A 21,481-nucleotide genomic window follows, 5' to 3' on the forward strand; every position below is an offset into this window, starting at 1 on the left:
GCTGGCAAATACAGAGGCTAACTTTATGGTCGTTCTTCATCTCTCCTCGATGTCTTTTCTTTTTTTAAATCCGAAATTTTCCCTCAGTAAATTTCTAACTGGTATTATGACAAGGAGTCCAGGTGTAAACAACTGGGAGCCCCTTGAGAAGACAGAGCAGTTCTCTCAAGAGGTCAGTGTCCTCTCCACAGTGACCTGGAGCGATTCTGAGGAGGGAGCTGAGAAGCTCAGGATTGTGTAAGAGAAAATACTTGACATAGACACTGCACACACACACACACACACACACACACACACACACACACACACACGCACACACACACGCACACACGCACACACGCACGCACATACACACACGCGCGCACACACACTCCAACACTCAGACACAAATGCACTTGCATTCCTATGTCCTGGCACCTACTGTTTACAGCTGACCTCAATGGCTGCTCTCTTCTCTGAACCACCTATTGCCAAGGGAATGATTTTCTGTCCTTTAGTTAACACACGCTATGCGTCCGATGATGTCTTCCATTGTGTCCCCTGGCTGCATCACAAATATCTATTATGCTGTAATAGAAGAAAAAAGAACACCCAAGGCAAATATATAGACACCCTTGATATGTTGTGGAGGGAGTAACAGGCTTCTATAATGGACCCACTTACATAAATGCAACTTACAAGGGAACTTTCCCTTCCTCCCTCCCTCCCTTCCTTTTTCCCTTCCTTCCCTCCTGAGTGTCAGAAATCTGCCTTTTTCAACCAGAGCTGTTCCTAGTAAGACACCTGCCATTCTCCCTTTCATCCTCAGATACCCTGCTCTGTCTATGGCATCTACTCAGAGATGCCGATATTTTTAACACCTCATTGTCTCTGAAATCCTATGACGAGTGAATGGTGAGCTAAGGGCACAGGAAAAAAAAAAAAAAAAGAATGGCTTCTAGGTACCTCGGAGCCCTGGCTTTTAAGATTTAAGGAAGGCCTCTGGGCAAATATTAAGTGTTATTTACATGAATATCTTTTGTAATCTAACAAGCGCAACAAAAACCAAAACAGACAAACAAACAAAACTAAAAACAAAACAGTAGAGCCAACTTCTGCTCTCTAGGAGGTGGGGGAGAATCCTAAATGAAGTCTGTGGTAGGCTACTGTATCCGAATTGTAAATGGATGTTGATGCAAACATGAGACACACAGGATGTCTCCCCAAGTGTCTGCCATTACCCCATACCCTATTCATGTGGTAATCCTGAGGGAAAGAGACCAACTAGGGTTTCTCAAATTTAAACCTTAAAATTACATCTAGCTGTGAGTAAGCCATAAGCTGGCTCAGGTGTCTGCTCTGAAGGGGATGGAGCATAGTCCAGTAAGACCGACTATGGAGTGAGCCAGGGTCCGGCTAGGTTTACTTAGCAGGTCCCTCATAGGACAGCTAGGCTTCCTTCTTTGCATTGGGCTTCTTTACAACAGGCAAGTGAATACTCTCAGATCATGTAGCTAGAAACGTCCATTAGAAACCCTTAGTTATTTGGACTGCAACGAAGACCATCCTGATAGCCACCCATTTCTCTATCTCATCATTTATTTACCTATATTTTCAATGGCCTAAGATGTGATTTTTTTTTAAAAGGGGGGCTCCTTTCTTAGGACAGTTTTAGTTAAAGTGAAGTTGAGGAGTGAATTTCTCAATGGGTAATACTACTCTTTAACCAGAATAAAGACTACTAGATTACTCAGACAAAATTTCTTCATACCTCATGTTAAAATCTATACATTCATTTAAGGAATATTTGTTGAGTACATATTATGCACAAGCTATTGTTTTGGGTCTCCAAGACATAGTTGTTAGCCTTCCTTCTAAGACAATCTCCTCTACAGTTACCCTTCTCTCCCCATTCCCCGCCCCCCCCTCTCTCTATGTGTTCAAGGCCTCTACTCCTCTCTCTCTCTCTCTCTCTCTCTCTCTCTCTCTCTCTGTGTGTGTGTGTGTGTGTGTGTGTGTGCACACGCTCACGTGCCTATCTATCTGTCTGTCTGTCTGTCACTACTCCCTTCCTAACTCCCCTTCCAGTGCCCCAAATAAACTCTATACTATACCCATTGTGTGGCTGGTACCTCGGGGGAAGGGATATTTCAGCATGGGCCCGCAGAGGCACCCCCTTCCACCTCACTATGCCATGCCTCTACCAAATATATCCCTGGCTTCATTCTTTCTTTTGATAAAACACAACAACAGTAATAAGGAACAGGGAATGGCCTGCATTAGTCATGTCAAGTCTAAAGGTTGACAGGGAACCAGAGAGCTGGTGTTGAAGTTCAAGTCTAAAGGTCTGAGGGTTGAATCCCTATTCCTCAAGAAAGATCACCGTTCTCTCTACTCAAGCCTTCATCTGACTGTTTGTGGCCCCATTCATATTATATGCCAATATACTTTGTGAACCATACACTTCTCTAACTGATCTCATTCTAAAACACCCCCACAAGAGCATTGTAACCACACATCTGGACATTGTGATCTAGCCAAGATAACACAAAAAAAATCCAACTCACAGGGCCATCATGGTGCGAACAGTCCAACAGCTCAGATAAGGCTGTAGAACAGTATGTAAACAAATCGAATACGGTCTCTAAAAAGGCATTAAAGAAAGCAAGTGGCTAAAAGCAGAAACTGGAGGGACCAGTCTGGGATGAAGTGACCTAAAATGCAGACAAGGACAAGGGACAAGATGAGCATGAAAAAAGTGTCAGTGTACTGAGAGTGGGGTATGGATTGGGTGCAGACAATCCAGGCATCTGATGGTGCTCAGAATAGCCTAGGAGGACATGGGGCCACGTGGTCTGACCTGGGGCTATTTAGGCAGGAGGAATGATGGAACTTTCTGGCAGATTCTTTGTACAGCATCTGGGATAATAGATAACTCACATTTCTGGCATGAACAATTTAAAGGAATCAAGAGGTTTCTTTTTCTAGTTACCAGCCAGGCTTAACATACCCCATAGTGGTCTGCATTATGAAAATTTTGTATCCTAATTAACATAGATCTGGCTTAAATTATTCAAATTCGGGCTTATGGTTATATTAGTCGTGATTCAGCTGATCCCTTCCTACCTCCTGTCCATCTGGAAGGTATCACATCTTCCCTACCGTGCCTCTGTGGACCACAGATATGAGAGCTCAGTGTTGATGTCATGAAGCTAAAGGGCAGGGGGTAGTATATGCATTCATGCAGATCTGGTAGCCTACTCTTTAAGCACTTAACCCCCAACTTCCACAGAACTGGCCACCTCTCTCTCCATCAGTCCTGCTATTTGCTCCCGTCCTGTTCAAAACTCCCCTGCCTCAGGACTCACAGAGGCCTGCTCGCATTGCATTTCCTTAGCATGTTGCTTACTGGGCCCCCTGATTCCTGTTCAGATTGAATCCAGCCATCTGTGTGCTGGAAAAATATTGACAATTCTCCGACCTATCATACCTTTGCAAGACGCTCCCACACAAGAATGCTGTCTTGTTTTACTGAGGCAAAGTCTGTGTTTTATTTAACTCTGAATGCTGGGTACCTAGAATAGCTTGCAAGATAAATGTCAATCAACTCTAGTATAATCAAGACACCCATTCCTGCCTCATTAGGGTCTTCTCATTCCCTTTAAGCTTCTCAGATTTACACACTGTAATTAGAAACTTGGTGATTTTGACTGCTAAACAGAAAGGCTTACTGGAAAGCTTCATATGTCTGAATTTTAAATATTTTCACACTTCGTTAACCCAGTTGCAAATGTAACATCTTCTGGCCCAATTCCCTCACACGGTGTGAATTTTATTTTGGGGCAGAGATTAGCACAATTAATTGAACTGAAACACAGATTGATTACTATTTTTCATGAACTCTGAGCAGCTTGTCTCTCAATGATTTTATTGAAGAACTTTGAGACAATTGCCTGACAGGTTTTTGCCCTCAGGTACCTGTTTCTGGCTAGAAGTGCCAGTTGGCTCTTGCCATGGTCTGAGTTTGAGGAGTAATAGTTGTCCCTAAAATGTGAATCAGGTGGAAGGTGCTATAGTGTCCTTCTTCCACATCTAAGCCCTAATTGATGAACCTTGGAATCTCATTCAGACATTAAAATAAAACCGTGTGAATAGCAAGATTTTTATACTGTTGGTAAAAATACTAGGTTCTTTGAAGCCCATTGAAAATGGGCATTGCTTAGCGCATGGCCAATTCCTCCATGTGATGACCGTCATGCTTTCCTTAGGCAGGTATTTCCAGATGAACAGCTAATTCCCTCACAACCTCCTCCACCTCCTTCTTAAGATCCAACTGGGGAAACTTTAGAATGTGTTTTAGAACAGAACTTTCTATGCTGTAATATACGCATGAATCATTGTGGGATCTTGGTAACACATGATCTTATTCCATGGTTCTGGAGCCTGAAATTTGGCACCTCTAGCATGTGATTCCATGTCGTGCTGATGATACTGGTGTCTGGATCATTACCTGTCACTCAGGAGGGGAATAAATCACAGGCATGCACTTTTCATCGTCCATAGAAGGAAAAATACCCAGGGATCTGAGGCTAGGAACTCACTCATCTGAACTTCTTATTGCTGCTGCTGAGAAATCTGAATTCTTCCTCCCCTCCTGATTCCTCTCTCCCCTCTATCCTTGTCTCTCTCCTACCTAGGGTTAGGGGGTGAAGCCCCGCATGAGGGTGAGGATAAAGGGGAGGGCAAAGAAGAATCCGCAAAGTAGCACAGGCTAGCCACAGGCCTCCTGTTTGTCAGACATGTCAGTCACTCCCACTGCAGGGCTTTTGCACCGCTGAGTTTCTTTGTGTCTTCACTGCTTTGCTTTTCCAGACTCTGTTCAGGTTAACAGCAAACTAACTGCACCAGGGTTTATAACCTTTGCTTTGCCTGTTGACGTGGATCTATTTATGCCTCAGTTCTTACACAGTTGAAGCCTAAGACAGTTTGACACTTTCAGATTATAAAGTGGGGACCAAAGTTCAGAGACAGAATGGTACTTAATCAAAGCCACTTAGATTTGGGAGTTGGGGTACAAGACTAAGGATGAATCCAGAGGTTGTCGTGAGATGTAGATTAAAAGGGGAGGAAATTTTATTTTAACACTGCTTGGATCCACTCTGTTCAAGATACATGGTTTGAAAAGTAGAAAAATAGTCTCTCTCTCTCTCTCCCTCTCTCCCTCTCTCCCTCTGTCTGTCTGTCTGTCTGTCTGTCTGTCTCTGTGTGTGTCTACATGTGCTCACATGTGCATGTACACACATACTTTGGCTTTGTAGAGTCAAAGTTGAAGTGTATATAGAAAGGCATGAACAGTCCAATTTTTCCTTCCATTTGTGTCATCCTAAATTTCTCTGTAACAAAATATTGTTTTTGAGGCTAGAAGACAATGCTTTGTAATTTATGGGTTCCTCTCTGGAAATTATAGTGAGATCCTAATTTTACAAAGCAAATTGGTTTTATCTAATTAAATTTGCAATTTGCACCATAAACACATTTTGTAATAGTGTCTCTAAAAGCAAGGACCCCTATTTACTCTCTGGGGCAAGGCTGGCTTGAGCTCATAGTGGAAGGGATACAACCTCTCTTCGCTCAAGAGGGCCTACTCTTTGCTCCGTTGTAAAATATTTGCTACAAAGCAGTGTTTTCTAGAAAATAACGTCTCAGGTTTTAATGCCCATATGACTCTACCAAAGATCCAGTTAAACTGGAGATTCTGACTCTCCAGTTTATTGATGGGGCCTAACATGTTGTATCTCTGAAGGTCCCAAGTGATACAAGCCAATGGCCGACTCTGTGTTATATCAGAAGCTGCATCTGAACTCAGGAAACATGGATATGGATATTTTCCTGTCTGTATGACCCATTGTCACATCACATTGCTATTCCTCAACTTCTTTATTTTTTATGCAAAGTTAACAACAATAACAACAACAACAACATTATTATTATTATTATTATTATTATTATTATTATTATTATACTTTTTACAATTGAGAAGCCTGCAGTCCTAAGATTGATGTAGCACAGCCCACATATCAGGTAATGAGCTAAACTTGGATTCTGATCTAGGTACCTGACCTGTAATTCAACATTCTCACAATGCTTGGGCCCCATTAGCTTGTGTCATGTATCATCACAGTCATGGTTACACACAGAATACAATAGACTAAATATATGAACTCCTAGATTCATTCACAGATTCCCCCCCCCCCCCAAAAAAAAGGTTTGGCTTGTTCCCAAAAGGCTCATGGTAATCTCAGTCAACTTCAGTCTTATGGCTCTGGTTCTCTATAATCATAACCCGAGGAGAAGCCAAGAAGTTATTTAGAAATATTTCCACAGAGCCATTTCAAAGAGTCCATCATGGAAATGGAATCAAGTCTTTGAGACTCCACAAGGTGGCTGGTTCACAACTAAGTAAGACAGGTAAGCTGTTCCACCTCGTTCTCTTCTTTGTGTCTAGTGCACCAGAGTGTACCTCACACAGATGCTACAAGTTCAGGAGTTATTACTCAATATATCTAATTCACAGAAGGTGTTTCTGCCACCTTCTCCAACCATCTAGTTCCTTATTCTAATCACAAAATGGCAAAGCATTGATTTGCTAGTCCAGTACAATAGGTAGCCCTGTAATACAGAAATTGATGCTGCTCTTGGGAAAGAAGTCTATGTAGAGATGCGGGCATAGGTCCAAGACAGTAGAACCTAGTAGTTTCCAAAATAAAGTCAGTGCAAATACAGAGCCTTTTCATGAGCAAGCCACCATCATTTCTAATGAGAAAAATGGGGCACTTGTCATGAGCTATTCATAAAGCTAAATCCATTCAATTTCAGGCTCATTTATTCTGAAATGATATCCTTTTGTATTTTGGAATTATATCTTTTTAAATTAAATGTTAATAAGAGATGGTAAAATAGCTTATGTTGGTTCCTAAAATCTTTTCAATGTTCCTGGTCCATGAATTCTAAACCCATATACTTCTAGAATGGAGGAATTTCCTATGATAATACTAACGCTTTCTAAATCACAGATCTTTCCCCTTTCTGTATAAAGAACAGGCTGCTATGCATAATAAATTTCTCTCTGTGTCTCCTTCTGTCAATCTTTGCCTGTCTGTCTGTCTCTTCCTCTACCTCTCTCTCTCTCCCCCCCTCTTCCTCCCCCCACTCTCTCTCTCTCTCTGATTATAGTCTCTACAATGAAAAGCACACAACTGTGAATTACTATGAATCAATATGATTCTTGTTTCTCTTTCTTCCTAGACAATGTTGGACCATATTCTTAGCCAAGTGTGCCGAGATGAATTCTTCTCCTCTTACGACAAACACAGGAAGAAAGATTTTTCTCTGTGGCCCATGAAGGTTCACAGATATTAGGGTGCTTGTATTCCTCCTTCCAAGTGCTAACCCCGAGGACAGCATCAAGCTACCTGCACTTTCTAAAATAAAGATGTAAATAAAGATGTTTGGCAGATCTGTGGAGGCCAGGTTTCCAACAAGACAAGATATTTCCTATTGTACATGGTGATTATCTGCTTCAGAGACCCCTGAAGACCACCCATGTCTCTAGAAAGCTCTTGACCTCACTAGACCAATACTGATTCTTCAGTATAAAATACTTTATAATGCCCCCAGCTTCCTTCTTAAGCCCACCCTCTGTAGGTGAGTGTTTCTGCATGGATGCTTAGTGATAAAATCTTTGTTGAGGGGTGGGGAGGATTATTAACTACAAGATGGCTAATGATATAATATACTTTGGGCACAGAGCAAGTTACAACTCAGGAATCGTCTACCTTTGAAACAAAGAATAACCCAAGGTCTGATCTATATAGGGTGATTCACCATGAGCATTTCTCAGATAAACTTATAAGCCAGGGCTCATGTTTCAGCCCAAAAATCCCTGGGCTTTTTGTCTCTTTAGATGTGCTATGGTCTGGAGCAATGATTGGAGCCTTCATTGTTCAGATAAGACATCAGGTCTAAAGAGAGGAGGGACCTGACAAGGGGACTCTGAGACTACAGACAGGCTTATCAGATATAAGGCCATACATAGCTTTTTAAATGTCAGCACCTATGCCTCTCATCTGTGTCACTCTTTTTTTTTCTACTCTGTCCAGTATTAGATGCTCAAAGTGTCAGAGAACACAGCAATGAAAAAAATATGAGTCTCATTTCCACACTGATCCTAGACTCCAGTATCAGCCTGTATGAAGATAGTTTTGTCCTGCAATGGCCTTCTATAAAGCTTAGTTTAGAATCTTCAGGTGTTTGTTAGGTAGATGTGTTACTCCTGAATATGGTCTGTTCCATGTCTAATATGATAAAGCTTTGCTGATAAGTGGGAAGTGTTATGAATGACCAGGCAGCTTGCGATACAATAGGCTTCTGGCACAGAACCCTTGAAACAGAATAACTATAGGATTTTCTCCAAAACCCAAGGTCTGATACACACATGCACATGCATGCACACACATGGACACACATATGCACACACGTACACACACACACACAGCAGTTTAAAATCCTCCCCACCCATCAGCAAAACTTTATCATCTTAGACATGGGATAGAACATGTTCAGGAGGAACTCACCCACCAAGGAAGGAATGGAAGATATGTATACATATATACAAACATTCATACATACATACATACATACATACATACATACATACATTATTAATATAATATAGGGGGTGATCCACCATGAGCATTGTATATTGTCATTATAATATGAACTTTAGCTTTTGCATTCTAGATGTGGTTCTTCTCTTGTACATCAGGGCAATCTGATGCCTTGAATTAGTGACCCATTTGCCAAAGGGATCACTCCTAGCCTTGATCACGTTCATGTCTGGTATGTCCACATACATTTGTCTTTGGGGTGAACAAAATGGCCCAACTCTGTGCCTTACGTGTGTCTCCCTCACCTTTATGCCCTCGAGGGAACAGCTGTTCACTCACTGAATAAAGCCGAACCCACTGCAGCAGCCCAGGAGCCTCCTTACCTCATAGAGTGTGATGACCCCATTGGTCTCATTGGGAGGTTTCCACTGGATATAGATCTTCTCCTCAAAGGGTCCTCCTTGGATGGACTCCAGAGGAACAGCTCCTGGAACTACAGAAGGGAAATGTTGTGAGCTTAATGTTACCTCCTGCATCATTCCTCCAAGTCCACTGACCAAGACAGCATCTATCTTGATTCTGCCATTGTAAAGCAAAAAGAGAAATGGACATTGAGGATTTATAAATGAATAAATAGGGATGTCTTTCGATAAACCCTTACTTCAGAAGACAAACAGTGAGATGGATTTGACTCATGGATGGACAGCTCTTCATTCACCCATTGAGCGAAACCATGGATGACATGAACCAAATCAGGCACAGAGGAGGTAAGCAGGCACCAGCCAGCTCTAGGAATGCAAAAGTGGATTTGCCATCATTTTAATAACACATTGCCTTGGCCCTGCCAAGTTCTCTCCAACTTTAGAAAATGCTTCCCTGATTTCTTCATTTCTGGATCCATCTCTATGTACCCAATTAGGAGAACCTCATCTTGATCCAAGAAGTCAGCTAACTTATAATGCTGCTGAGTCTCTTAATCCCTTGTTGAATAGATGCTTAATATCCACTTGGTTTGATAAAGAGGTCGATGCATGACTTATGCCAGGATTTGGCCCTAATGAGCACACTTTTCTAGGCACTGCTACTGTAATAGGCTGATCTTTCCATTAGCATCTTCTGGCTGGATCCAGCATTCTCACACAAAAGTCTCGAAGATGCTGAGTAATGAGTAATGAGTAAGTAAATGATTCCCCAAACTTTCACTTATAAACCCTTAGAGGATGGAGAATTCATGTAAACTGTTACCAGATCTATTTATACTTCAGCATTATAAAATCAGGTACTAAGACTAAGTGCTTATTCAGCATTATAAAAGCAAATACTCTTACTAAGTGCTTACTCAGCATTCCTAAGTGCTTACTCAGCATTCCTAAGTGCTTACTCAGCATTATAAAAGCAGGTATTCTTACTAAGCGCTTACACTTTGATCGAAATTCTAGAGGTATTATTTCACTTAAGCTACACAAAGAGCTCTGCCTAGTATGTATCATCCCCTTCAGGCTAGTAAAGGAAATGTAGCTGAGAGAATTAACTAACTTGGTCAAGGTCACAGCATTCTTACGTTGTAAAGAAGGAGGGGAACACCTGTCTCCCCACTTCAAAGCATAAACTCTTAATCATCACTCTACACCTTTTTAAACAGAGCCTCAAGCATATGCTGCAATCAGTTCCCCATTGTCAAATTAAATGCATTTAGCTTTTCTCATTACAGACACGATGCATATAATTTGTAGATATTAAGAATATACAAAAAGACCTTCAGGTCTGCACCAGGTCATATAAATATATGCTATAGTTTTCAGTTTAGTAGTATTTTCAATGGACTCCTGAATATGTGAAATTTTGGGTCTCTATTCTTATGTCTTCTTCAGCTCCTTTCCTTCTGTTGGTTTGCCTTGTCCAAATTTGATTTTTTAATCACATTATATTTTATTTTGTTATGCTTTGTTATTATCTCTTAGAAGCTTATTCTAATGAAAGACAGAAAGTAAATGGATCTGGAAGGGAGGGAGCTGGGTGGAACAGAGAGAAGGAAACTATAATCAGGATATGCATTGAAAAAACTCTATTTTCAATAAAGGGGGAAATGGGGAAAAAGAAAAAAAACACTGAAAACAAAAAGCCAAAACATTTTAAAAGAGAATGAACAAAATCACTGACATTCAAATCTAAACACAGTTTTCCAGCATTTCATGGATGTATATATACATATAAAATTGAGCTAACACTTTTTCAAAAATTAATTCACATACTGTATGTTGTATTTTTTATCTTCTTTTAGAACTAGACACAGACGTGAAAAATTCCTAAAATTCTTCAGACATGGTGATGCACATGTCCAGAGGCAGAGGCAGAGGCAGAGGCAGAGGCAGAGGCAGAGGCAGAGGCAGAGGCAGAGGCAGAGGCAGAGGCAGAGGCAGAGGCAGAGGCAGAGGCAGAGGCAGAGGCAGAGGCAGAGGCAGAGGCAGAGGCAGAGGCAGAGGCAGAGGCAGAGGCAGAGGCAGAGGCAGAGGCAGAGGCAGAGGCAGAGGCAGAGGAGGCAGAGGCAGGCAGATCTCTGTGAGTTTGTTGCCAATCTGGTCTACAGAGGGAGCTCCAGGACAGTCATGGCTGATACACAGAGAAAGTCTCAAAAAACAAAATAAAGCCCAAGCCAAAAAAATTCCTAAAATTCTTAGATACTTTGTGAGAACATTTAATGACCTCAGGGGGCAAGTGATAGCATTATGGTCATGACAACTCTGTTTTTATTGAGTGTTAATGCCAGTTGGAAATTTTTATGACTATAGAGAGCACTGGGTTAAACATGCTTTTTTTTTTTTTTCAATTACCATGCAAAGTACAGGTTTCCTTAAGAGGTGTTCATATGTGCTTTGTGGTTGAACCTCCTTCCCCAATTTCCTTGTCCCTGCCCATCCTATTATACTTCCTGTTCCCCTATTCCACTTCTGTGTCTTGTTTGCTCTGTTTCCTGCTCTGAGTCCCTTAGTTAAAATCTGTATTTCCCCTCTTGGGGGCCCCTTTCAAGTAACAAGACTCCTACCAAAACTCACTCCAGCAAAAATGCACACATAAAAATTAGAAACTGAGAACTATACATGAGAGAAAACATGTAAAGGAATTCTAGCCAGCCTAAATATAACAAACATGACTCTGGAAGGCCCTTCCCTTCTCCCCTACTCCCTCTGCCTTGATAAAAACCATTAGACTACATCTCCAAGGTCTAATTCTTTATTTGGCCACATAAATGTCCTTTGTGCAAGAACTTAGTCTTGGAGTTCCTGAGCTGATACAGTTCCTTTACAACATGTAATATTTGAAACTCTGAGCCTGGGTCACCTCACCTAATGTAATATTTTCCAGTTTCATCCACAATCCTGCAAATTTCACAATTTCCTCTCTCTCGATGAGCACCCTTATAAAGAATCTGCATGCAACTTTGCTCATGTCCTCAAGACAAATTTGTGGCAATTAATTTACGAGGCCTAAGTAGATCAACTATCTTATTTTTAGGGATTTTGACACATATTACCAGATTGCCTTCCAGAAAGTTTGCATAAGTCTGGGCTCCCAACAAAAGGACATGCCCAGGCCCAATTTCTGCCCACACTGACTATTTAAAAAATTAAGTATATATGCCATTTTTAGAATACTGGAAAGCACAGACTTTTTTTTTCACTTTAATTAGTCATTTGCATTGATTCTTTTGAGAACATGCTCTCTATACCCTGGGCTCATCTTCCTGTAGGCTTCTGTATTTTTGTTCATCTTTGTCTTACTGAATTGTGACTGTCATGCTCATATGAAGACGCTGAAGACACACTTACTTTTTCATAGTTTATGAATACATCTGTTTTTGTTTTGCCAGATTTCCATTTGTGTTTTAAAGCTTTGGCGTATGTAGAAGCTTTTAAAATGAGTCAAAATCTCACTGCTTCTTCCTAACTTGCTCCTCCTCTCTGCAACTATATCTTAAGGTGATCAGGGGGCTGCTATTGACATTAGAGATGTATAAATAATGAAGAGCAATGTGGTCAAATCCTTTGAAAGCTTGTGATCCAGGGAGCAGACATGTTTTAAATAACTACACTCATAGATAATTTCATGCACATTATTATCAGGACTTTCAGGTAAGGGTATGTGGTGCTAGGAGAACAATAGACAGAGACAAGATAGGCTAGGAAGCTAGGATATTGAATGGCAAATAAGTGAGAGTTGACAGATATGCGGAAGTATCTAGGGTAAAGGCAGGGAATAGAGGATGTGCGGTGGATAGCTTTCTGAGGTCAAGGGTGGAAGGAGAAAAATCAGTTAGGAAGCCTGTAGTCATTTTGGAGACAAAGGATGTTAGCTTGCATCAGGGCAAGGAGTGTAGAAGAGAAATGAACTGTAGGAGATTTCTGTCAAGCTAAACCACCATGAGTTGATGGTGATAGATGAGGGCAAAGATGATAGAATATGTCAGGGAGCCCCAGCACTGCTAAATAGAGCCCACAAACCAGGCTATTATTCACACAGAGAAGAGTCTTAAAGGACAACTAGTTTTGGAGAGGAATCTGGTGAGCTCTGCTTCTCTTTGACTTGAGGTATATATAGGACATGCAGCCAGAGTGGGTGAATAGCCTTTGGAAAGATAAGACTGAGGCCCAAGTTTGGCTATTGAAATCATGTCCTGGAAATAGGTCTGGCCACAAGGGTATAAACAAAAGGTGGGGAAATCTCTCAGACTCAGCTAAGAGAAACTGGTCTCAAGAATGGGGTTGGGGGAGGGAAACTGGAACACTAGGAGTCAGTGTTGAGAGAAGAAAGTAGGGAACAAGGACATTGAGTTGTCACTGCAGCAGCTATAGAAAGAGATGGGTGTGGGAAGGGATTGGTTTGCAGTGATAGATATGGCTGAATGGTCAACTCAGAAGTGGCCTTGAAGTTGCTATTGAACTTAGTGTCCCAACACTTGTGGCCAGAGTCAGCATACTTTAGGGAGACTGGTTATGTAACATTACCTGGAGAAGGTTGAGAAGGAGCAGAGCACGGAGTGGTATGAGCAAAGACCTTTCGTTATGATGGACAAAAAAATGTAAAAGACAACAGAAGTGAGAAGTGAAGCAAAGACAAAGGCCATTTCTAAAGACGGGAGTGGGGGTATCAGACTGCTAAAAAAAATCCAAAGTGGGCACAAGGCTGAAGGGTAAGAAAGAGAAAGGGGGCTGATGTGGAGTCCCAGGAAAATGCAAGAGGAGCTCCCTTCCTTCTGTGAGAGACGGAAGGGGAATGAACAGATGGAATTGCTCAGTCAGGGAGCTTAAGTATCCCAATGGCTTAATTTTTTCTCAAAGAGTTGGGGATAATCTGTCTTCCAACGGTGCAAGAAATTGGGAAAAGTGGGGATGATTTAATCATTGAGGGGTGAAATGGAGAGAAAGGGCGTTTCTGCTGATTCATCTGGAAGCTTGTTGGAAGGTGGAGGAAGGTCTGTCTGGTGGAAGAGGGTCTCCCCGGTGGGTAGCAGAGGGTTAGTTGGTGGGAAAGTTGTGGGATGGAGATGCGCAAGGGTTTGTCTGGTGGAGGTTATGATGGTGAAACTCAAGCGAGGCTTTCCAACTGAGGACAGATTATCTTTCTCACCACAAATCAAGCAAATAAAAAGCACCAGCGAGTAATTATTATGACTTTTTTATGTTACTGCCACTTTTCTCATTTGATCTAAAACTGTCATCCATCTGGAATGTACTTTCGACGTTGCACATAGTAGAAATTTACCCATAATTCCTTACGACGTTCTTGGGACAATTACTTGGCCAGTGAAAACTTTCCACTATGATTTAAAAGGCCATCTTTCCACGGTGGCTTATTTTATACCCTGGCATATGCTTTCAGCCTTCACTGAGTCATAGCTCCTACTATGACAGTATCTCCCTGTGGTTCGGGATGACGTGTTTTAATATGCAGCAGAGCAAGGTCTTCTCTTTCATTATTATTCCCTTTCCATGCTTCTGGGGGTACAGTTACCCATTTATTCTTCAAGGAGAACAGATACTTGTAATCCTTGTGCTAAGAAGGTGGAGGTGAGAGGATCAGAGGTCCAAAGCCACCCTTTCTACAGAACACATGTGAGAGTAACCACGGTTACATGAGACCTTGTGTCAAAGAAAAATAGTAGTCAGAAGAACTTAGCAATAATTTTATAAAAATTCAAAGCTATTCCAAGAGAACCGATTCTTGCGGTTTCCTCTTCCGCTTCTTTTGAGGGCAAAGGCCATCTCTCTAACCACAGGTCCCTCTACTCAGTATTTAAAGCTTCCTCCACTCATGCTTCTCTTATGTCCCTTGATTAAAACTGTGGAATCGGGGTTGGGGATTTAGCTCAGTGGTAGAGCGCTTGCCTAGCAAGCGCAAGGCCCTGGGTTCGGTCCCCAGCTCCGAAAAAAAAAGAAAAAAAAAAAAAAGAAAAAAAAACCTGTGGAATCTCTGTTGCTTTTTACTAATTGCATTTTTATAATTTCATTACTCTTGTTTTGCATTACATGTAAAGCTTCTCCTTTGCTTTGCATGGTATTAAGAATGTACAAAGTTTGTCTGTGTTTACCAAGTGTTTGTAAAATAGAATCCCATGCTGACTGTACAAAAAGCAAGGTGTTACTCACTTTGTGCCTCTCCTCATTGGCTCTTTTTCTACCTCATCCCACCCATATCACCATAATGAGGACTACAGAATTTTATGGTAACCAACCTAAATTCTTATTTGGGGTCATCAGTGTGCCCTAGGACAGCAGGTCATTTGGTTTTCCTTTCTTTCCTTCATACACATAAGGAGCTCCTAGACTCCTGTTCATCATTCTAGGATTTCTGGCAATCCATCAACTGTGTGTTATTCCCCTTCAGTTCATGAAGCTGCCATTTTTTCAGTATTATCTCATCATTCTACTTTAGATTGAACATAAGCTTACTTCCAGATGGTTCTCTCTTGTGTATGGCTTACATGTATCTATGTGGTTTTTTTTTTTTTTTTTTTTGTTCTTTTTTTCAGAGCTGGGGACCGAACCCAGGGCCTTGCGCTTCCTAGGTAAGCGCTCTACCACTGAGCTAAATCCCCAGCCCTTCTATGTGGTTTTTTAAAAAATCTTTTTGAATATATACCAGACTTCACTAAGGTGAATTCAAGCCTTCTGGTTGATGTTGAGAATCTTCTGGTAGAAGAAGATAGGGACTTTAGCTTATCTTTAAGGTCCTACCTATTTAGACCATGAGAGCTTTTATCTACTGTCATTTGGGATGTGGCTTGGAGGGGGCTTCCACCTCTGGATACCTGCTTCTTGAGGTAGTGCCTCATAGTAAGCCCCCTGCCATCAGAGAACCCTCTAGAGCTTACAGTGTCTGTCTTATTTCCATCCAGGGATGCTGGATGGCTCCTCCCAGAGTGTACAATGTTGCTGAGGAGTCCTTGGGAATAGAAAGACCAAAGAGCTTATTACTCTGAATGTTGAAGTGGTACCAGCATTGTGGATGCCCTTGTGCGGTCTTCAGTGAGTTCCCACATTTCTATATGCATAAAGAATATCTGGCATGATCAGCTTTGAAAGTCTAGGCCACCTTGTAAGTGCAAAATGACACTTTACAGGGATTTTTCTCGTTCTTTCCTATTTCCTAAGTGAGCTGAGCATCTGTTAATACTTGGCTCTGTTGTCTCTTTGTGTTGATTTCCTGGTTTCTTTATTTCATAAAACAAGTGTTATGTTTTTATATAATCTAAGGCCCGGGGTGCACTCAGAGGCAGAATATTTGGCTGTTTCAATCAGAGTCCTCGGTTCTGTCCCCAGCACAAGAAAAAAACAAAAACAAAACAAACAAAAAACCAAAATCTAGTAATTCTCTCAGTTTGTGCTTTGTATTTGCTCTTGGATATAGATCAGTAATTAGTTTTTAATATGGTTAAATTTATCAGAGATTGTAATGAGAGCAAGAGACAGAGAGAGGCAAACGGTAGCAGACACTGTTGATACCTCACCCCGATCCAACTGAAGAATGCACCGTCTCAAACACCTCACATTCTCTTGCCCCAAGGCCATGGGAATAACCATGGTCACCATAGAAATAAGTATTGTTAAGTTTTTGAAACATCCATCAGTCATGAAGGATAGGAGGTTGAGTTGATGAGTGGACATCCACGTTTCCTCACCTGATTTGCTAACTCCACATTCTACTGGTTCTAATCAAAGTCTTAAAAACACTAAAATCTTGGTGGCTCACATGTGCCAGGGGAGGGGTGGTGTTATGACAGTGAAGATGATAAGGATATTTCCAACCCGGTAGACTGATGCCATAATACATTACTTTAAGTACGGATCACTGGGAAAATAAAATTAAAAAGTAAAAGTAACACTTAAAAAGCAATGAAAATAAACATTTCTCTTCTTAAAACACTCGCCATGTGTGCGTGTACCCATCTGTCATGGAAAAAGAATGAATGAGTCAATGCCTGGGTTTGTGTCACACTTCGAAAGTCACTGCTCTAAAATCCAGTGCTTGATGGAATTGCTGGTTAATGTGTCTTGCCCCACTTTGTCCCGGTCCCTGTTTCCCCCTCTCTGTATCCAGCATGACCTCAGAAATATTCTTCCATCAAAATCCTTATGGTAGATTTGGCTCCCGAGAAACCCTAAAAAGTAGTATTTTGAAGAGACACTTTCCCTGTTCCGAGGGCCAACAGTATTTTTAAATGCTTATGAAAAGCTTGGAATTTATGCTTTTGATAAAATGACCTTTGGTAAATGCACACTTGCAGTATAATACACTCACCACGTGAATCACTTGGCTTCCTGCTGTGCTGTTTTAACTTATACCACAGTTCCACGTGGGATGGCTCCTGAGTTCTGTGCTGTTTAGCTGTTCTTTCGGACCAAGCCTGCATGAACATTACATTTTCTTAACAAATACCTACTTATCTCAATAGAGAGAAAACCAGGGGATGGAGGACGACTTTTCTAGAGGACCTGGGTTCAATTCCCAGTACCCAAATGGTGGCTCAAAACAGTTTGCAACCCTAGTCTCAGGGAAAACAAACATTGTCTTCTGGCCTCAATGGGTACTGAACACAAATGGTGTATAGACATACATGTAGGCAAAACACCTAGACATATTTTATTCTATATTATACATGATATCATATATTATATATGTATAGGTTTTATACATATACACACATAATATATATAGGTGGTAATGCACACACATATATAATATTAAACTTAATCCTCAGAACTGTCTTGGCTAGCCATCTTTTCTTAGAATAAATACATTTTTAGATCAGTATGAGCTTTTTTTTAATGTTTGGGTTTTTCATTGTAATTGCTTAAATGTAATTTATTTATATTGCTCTATTTTATAATATTATATTTTCCTATCATAAGTATAATGTACCTCTTTTGGGAGCTTCGCTAATATCCATTGAATTTTTTTATTGAAATTGTAAATCGTATCTTTTAAAAATAATACATACTTGTTAGGTGAATAGACATGGAATATGTTCCTCAATGTGGATATCTTAGGAAATATATGAATTTTAATTCTAATATTTGTATTCAGAGTTTTTTGGGCTATCTATGTAAATAATCATAGCATTTGTAGCTAATAGCAGTCTTACTCTTTCCCATTTTATTTAGCTCATTTTATTTCTGCCGTCTAGGGTCACCAATACAGCATTTACTGGGAATAATGATAGACATATGTGTTTTTCCAATTTTAAAGCTAATGATGCTATTCTTTTATCCTTTCATATGGTGTTTGTAGGTCACTCGTAGTTATCATTTAGCGGGTTAAAAGGTCCATTTTCCTCCTCATATTCAAGGAAATTTTGTTTTGAAATCATGCTGGGCTTTAACTGAATCCATTGTAGTAATGATATGTTTCCTCCCCTCTCTTAGTATCTTAATGCAATGAATTACATAAATGGGTTTTGCAAAGTTTAGCCAATGTTGGCTTCTTGAAATATTTCTTTTTCTATTCCTCCAGTGTTACTGGGTGGTTCAGTTATATTCTGATTGGGATATCTGCACCTAACTTCCTTATTTCTCATTGTGAACTTGGAAGAAGTCTTCTAAGACTCTGTCTTGGAAGTCAAGGTTATGGTCAATCATACTGAGGCAGGAGGTTTATGGCGTTTTTCCCTCTCTTGTGAGTAACATGGGAATACAAGGTCCCTCCCTGGGTGATGATCTGATCATGTGTCAAAACCAGTCAAACTCAAATAATTAACCTTTTTCTTCATTGAGAAAGGTTAAGCCATTGATTCCATTTCTGAGTATACGGTATAACCATGTGAGCTTTTCCCTCTTTATTAGGTTTTAAATCTTTTTCCAAGAGTTTTTTTCATGTCACATAATTTTCAAATGTTAGTCTAAAATTATATTTAGTATCCTTAAAAAACATTTTACTCTTTTCTCTGTGTGAAATTAACTCTGCACAAGTGGGTAAAACAAACAAATGTCTCATTAATTTAGTTCTAGTGAACTCCATTCTTTGACCTTGCTTTTATTTATAGATTTTGTTTCTTAACCACACAGCTAGCAAACAGTTTTGAACTCTTTTAAAAGATCAGTGTGGGGGAAATCGTGTCTTTACAAATGTTAATTTCCCTTCCAGGGACATAATCCATAACAGTGTTTACTTAGTTATTCTTAAGACTGGATATTAACATTTGCTTTATAAAAACAACAAAAAGCCCTTTCCCCTGTCTAATTCCTAGAGGCACTTGCTTTGCAATATCAGATCCTTTCCTCCTTAATTAAAATGGAGTCACTTTTTATCTGTTCACAAACCTGTGCTAAGAGGTATTATCAGAAGTGGGGCTATTAGAGGTGGTCTGGTTTAATGTGTCATTCTGCTAGTGAGTGAGTCCCTGTTTTTAGTTTCTTTTGAACAAATTTATTTATTTTATGTTTTTGAGTACACTGTAGCTGTCTCCAGACACCAGAAGAGGGCATCAGATCTCATTACAGATGGTTGTGAGCCACCATGTGGTTGCTGGGAATTAAACTCAGAACCTCTGGAAGAGCAGACAGTGCTTGTAACCGATGAGTCATCTCTCCAGCCCCAAATTCAGAGGGAAAGGGAAGAAACAGGGCATTATTTGGTCAGACAAGGATTCTGCTCGTCTTATGAGTATGGACTCAGAATGTTTAGAGAAATAACCAGGAAGAAGGTGGGCTTTCTAGTGTTTGGGGAAGGGCAACTGTAAGTGTCCAAAAAAACTGTACTTCTATTGGAGAATCTCCTTTCCAATGACAACTTCCTGTTAAAATACTTTCCATTTTGCAATGGTCAATCTCCATGCTCAACTTGATAAGATGTAGAAGAAAAGGAAAAGGAACAGAGCATATGTATCTATTGCTCTCCTCTTGACTATAGAAAACATGTAGTGAACTGTCTTAAGCCCCTGATATGATTTTGCTGCTATGATGCTAAAGCTGTCAAGTCAAAAGAAAATCTTTCTCCTTGAGTTGTTGTCAGAGTTTTTCACCACACAACAGGAAAAGCGAATGAGATACCTCCCTTACATATGCTTTGGACACGAGTCTGTGGTAAGAGTGCCCATCCTCTGTACTGTGGCCTGGCGTCTGGGGTGGTTCATGGCACTGAGGTCTGGGTAGTCTAATCCTGTCTTTCGTCCTCATACCCAGGGGTTAGCTTTCTGTGCAGTAGTGAATTAACCCCTTCCAGTAGAGTTGTGTTACATCCGCTAATGGGACTCAGGGTGAGTTGAAAGGAATCTATATTTCTTTGAGAATGCATCTTAAGAAAGATGATCAGAACACCACGGCAAATCAAAATTCATATTTCCATCATTTAGACCTAAGGCACTACCAGGAAATGGCTCAGACCATAGGTTTGAACCCACACTACTAGTGTTTGTATTTTGTTTATACCTGTTTGTTGTCTGACCTGGGGAAAATTACTTAACATCTTTAGGGGGACCTTTCCTTGTTTTAAGGACGGTATGAAGCCATTATTCTTTTCATAGTTTGTCATGGGAATTTAACATTTCACCATCATAATATGCTTAACAAAGTGTTAGGCACAAAGTAAGTGCCCAGTGTGGTTGTCCTTCCTTAGGATCCCATGGCATTCCCCTAAGAGCCTCTCTAACAGAGGTTGGATACCATACTTTGAATCCTACAGATCCAATAAAAACTGTTCCCATTTCTAATGGTGTCTTTACCTCAATCTCCTTTTCTGGATTCATAATATATTGCAAATTGCAAAAGCTGTATCTTCTAATAGCTTACTGAGGATTCTAAACAGATCTTACAATGGCCTTCTGATTTCTTTGGTAAATAATTGTGAAATTTATTTTGTCTCCTAGGACTCAGGAGCCATTGATTTGATAACATATTTATGTGTGCATATTACCTACTTGGAATGGTTCTAAGTACTTGCATTGTGATGGTAAACAAAATAAGGAAGAAGATTTCTGTCTCTGTGGAGTGCATACTATTCGAGAGAAGATAGATAATACAAGGTAAAGTGCAAATGCAGTGTTTCAGTTGATAAGTGCTAAGGGGATACATGAAGCAGAGAAGAGAGACAGAGTGTCATGTAAGAGGCTTCCACATTTAAATGAAATGGGCTGGGAAGAGCTCTCTAAACTCTAAACAAGAATGAAGACCTGATGGGGTGGAAGAGATAGCCCTGTTTATTTGGTAAAAGGCCATTCTAGTCAGATGGAGATGATGAGTACAAAGGCCCCGAGGCAGGGGCATGCTTGGTATACTTGAAGCAGTAACTAGATTCATGAAATGATACAGAAGTAGGAAACGAACTGAGAGCAAACAGAATTGGGA

The 21,481-nt window shown here is 40.5% G+C and overlaps 1 protein-coding gene across 19 annotated transcripts in view; it reads right to left on the bottom strand.

Annotated features, from left to right (window-relative positions):
• The window catches only part of Ptprt (protein tyrosine phosphatase, receptor type, T), a 1,098,700-nt gene that overhangs the window by 358,871 nt on the left and 718,348 nt on the right, over positions 1 to 21,481 (bottom strand). For all 19 annotated transcript variants that reach the window (NM_001108603.2, NM_001402009.1, XM_039105540.2 and 16 more), the window contains 1 exon segment: positions 9,029 to 9,138. In NM_001108603.2, coding sequence (NP_001102073.2) covers positions 9,029 to 9,138 — 110 coding nt within the window.

The sequence above is a fragment of the Rattus norvegicus genome, chromosome 3 (assembly GCF_036323735.1).
Source record: "Rattus norvegicus strain BN/NHsdMcwi chromosome 3, GRCr8, whole genome shotgun sequence".
Taxonomy (NCBI): Eukaryota; Metazoa; Chordata; class Mammalia; order Rodentia; family Muridae; genus Rattus; species Rattus norvegicus.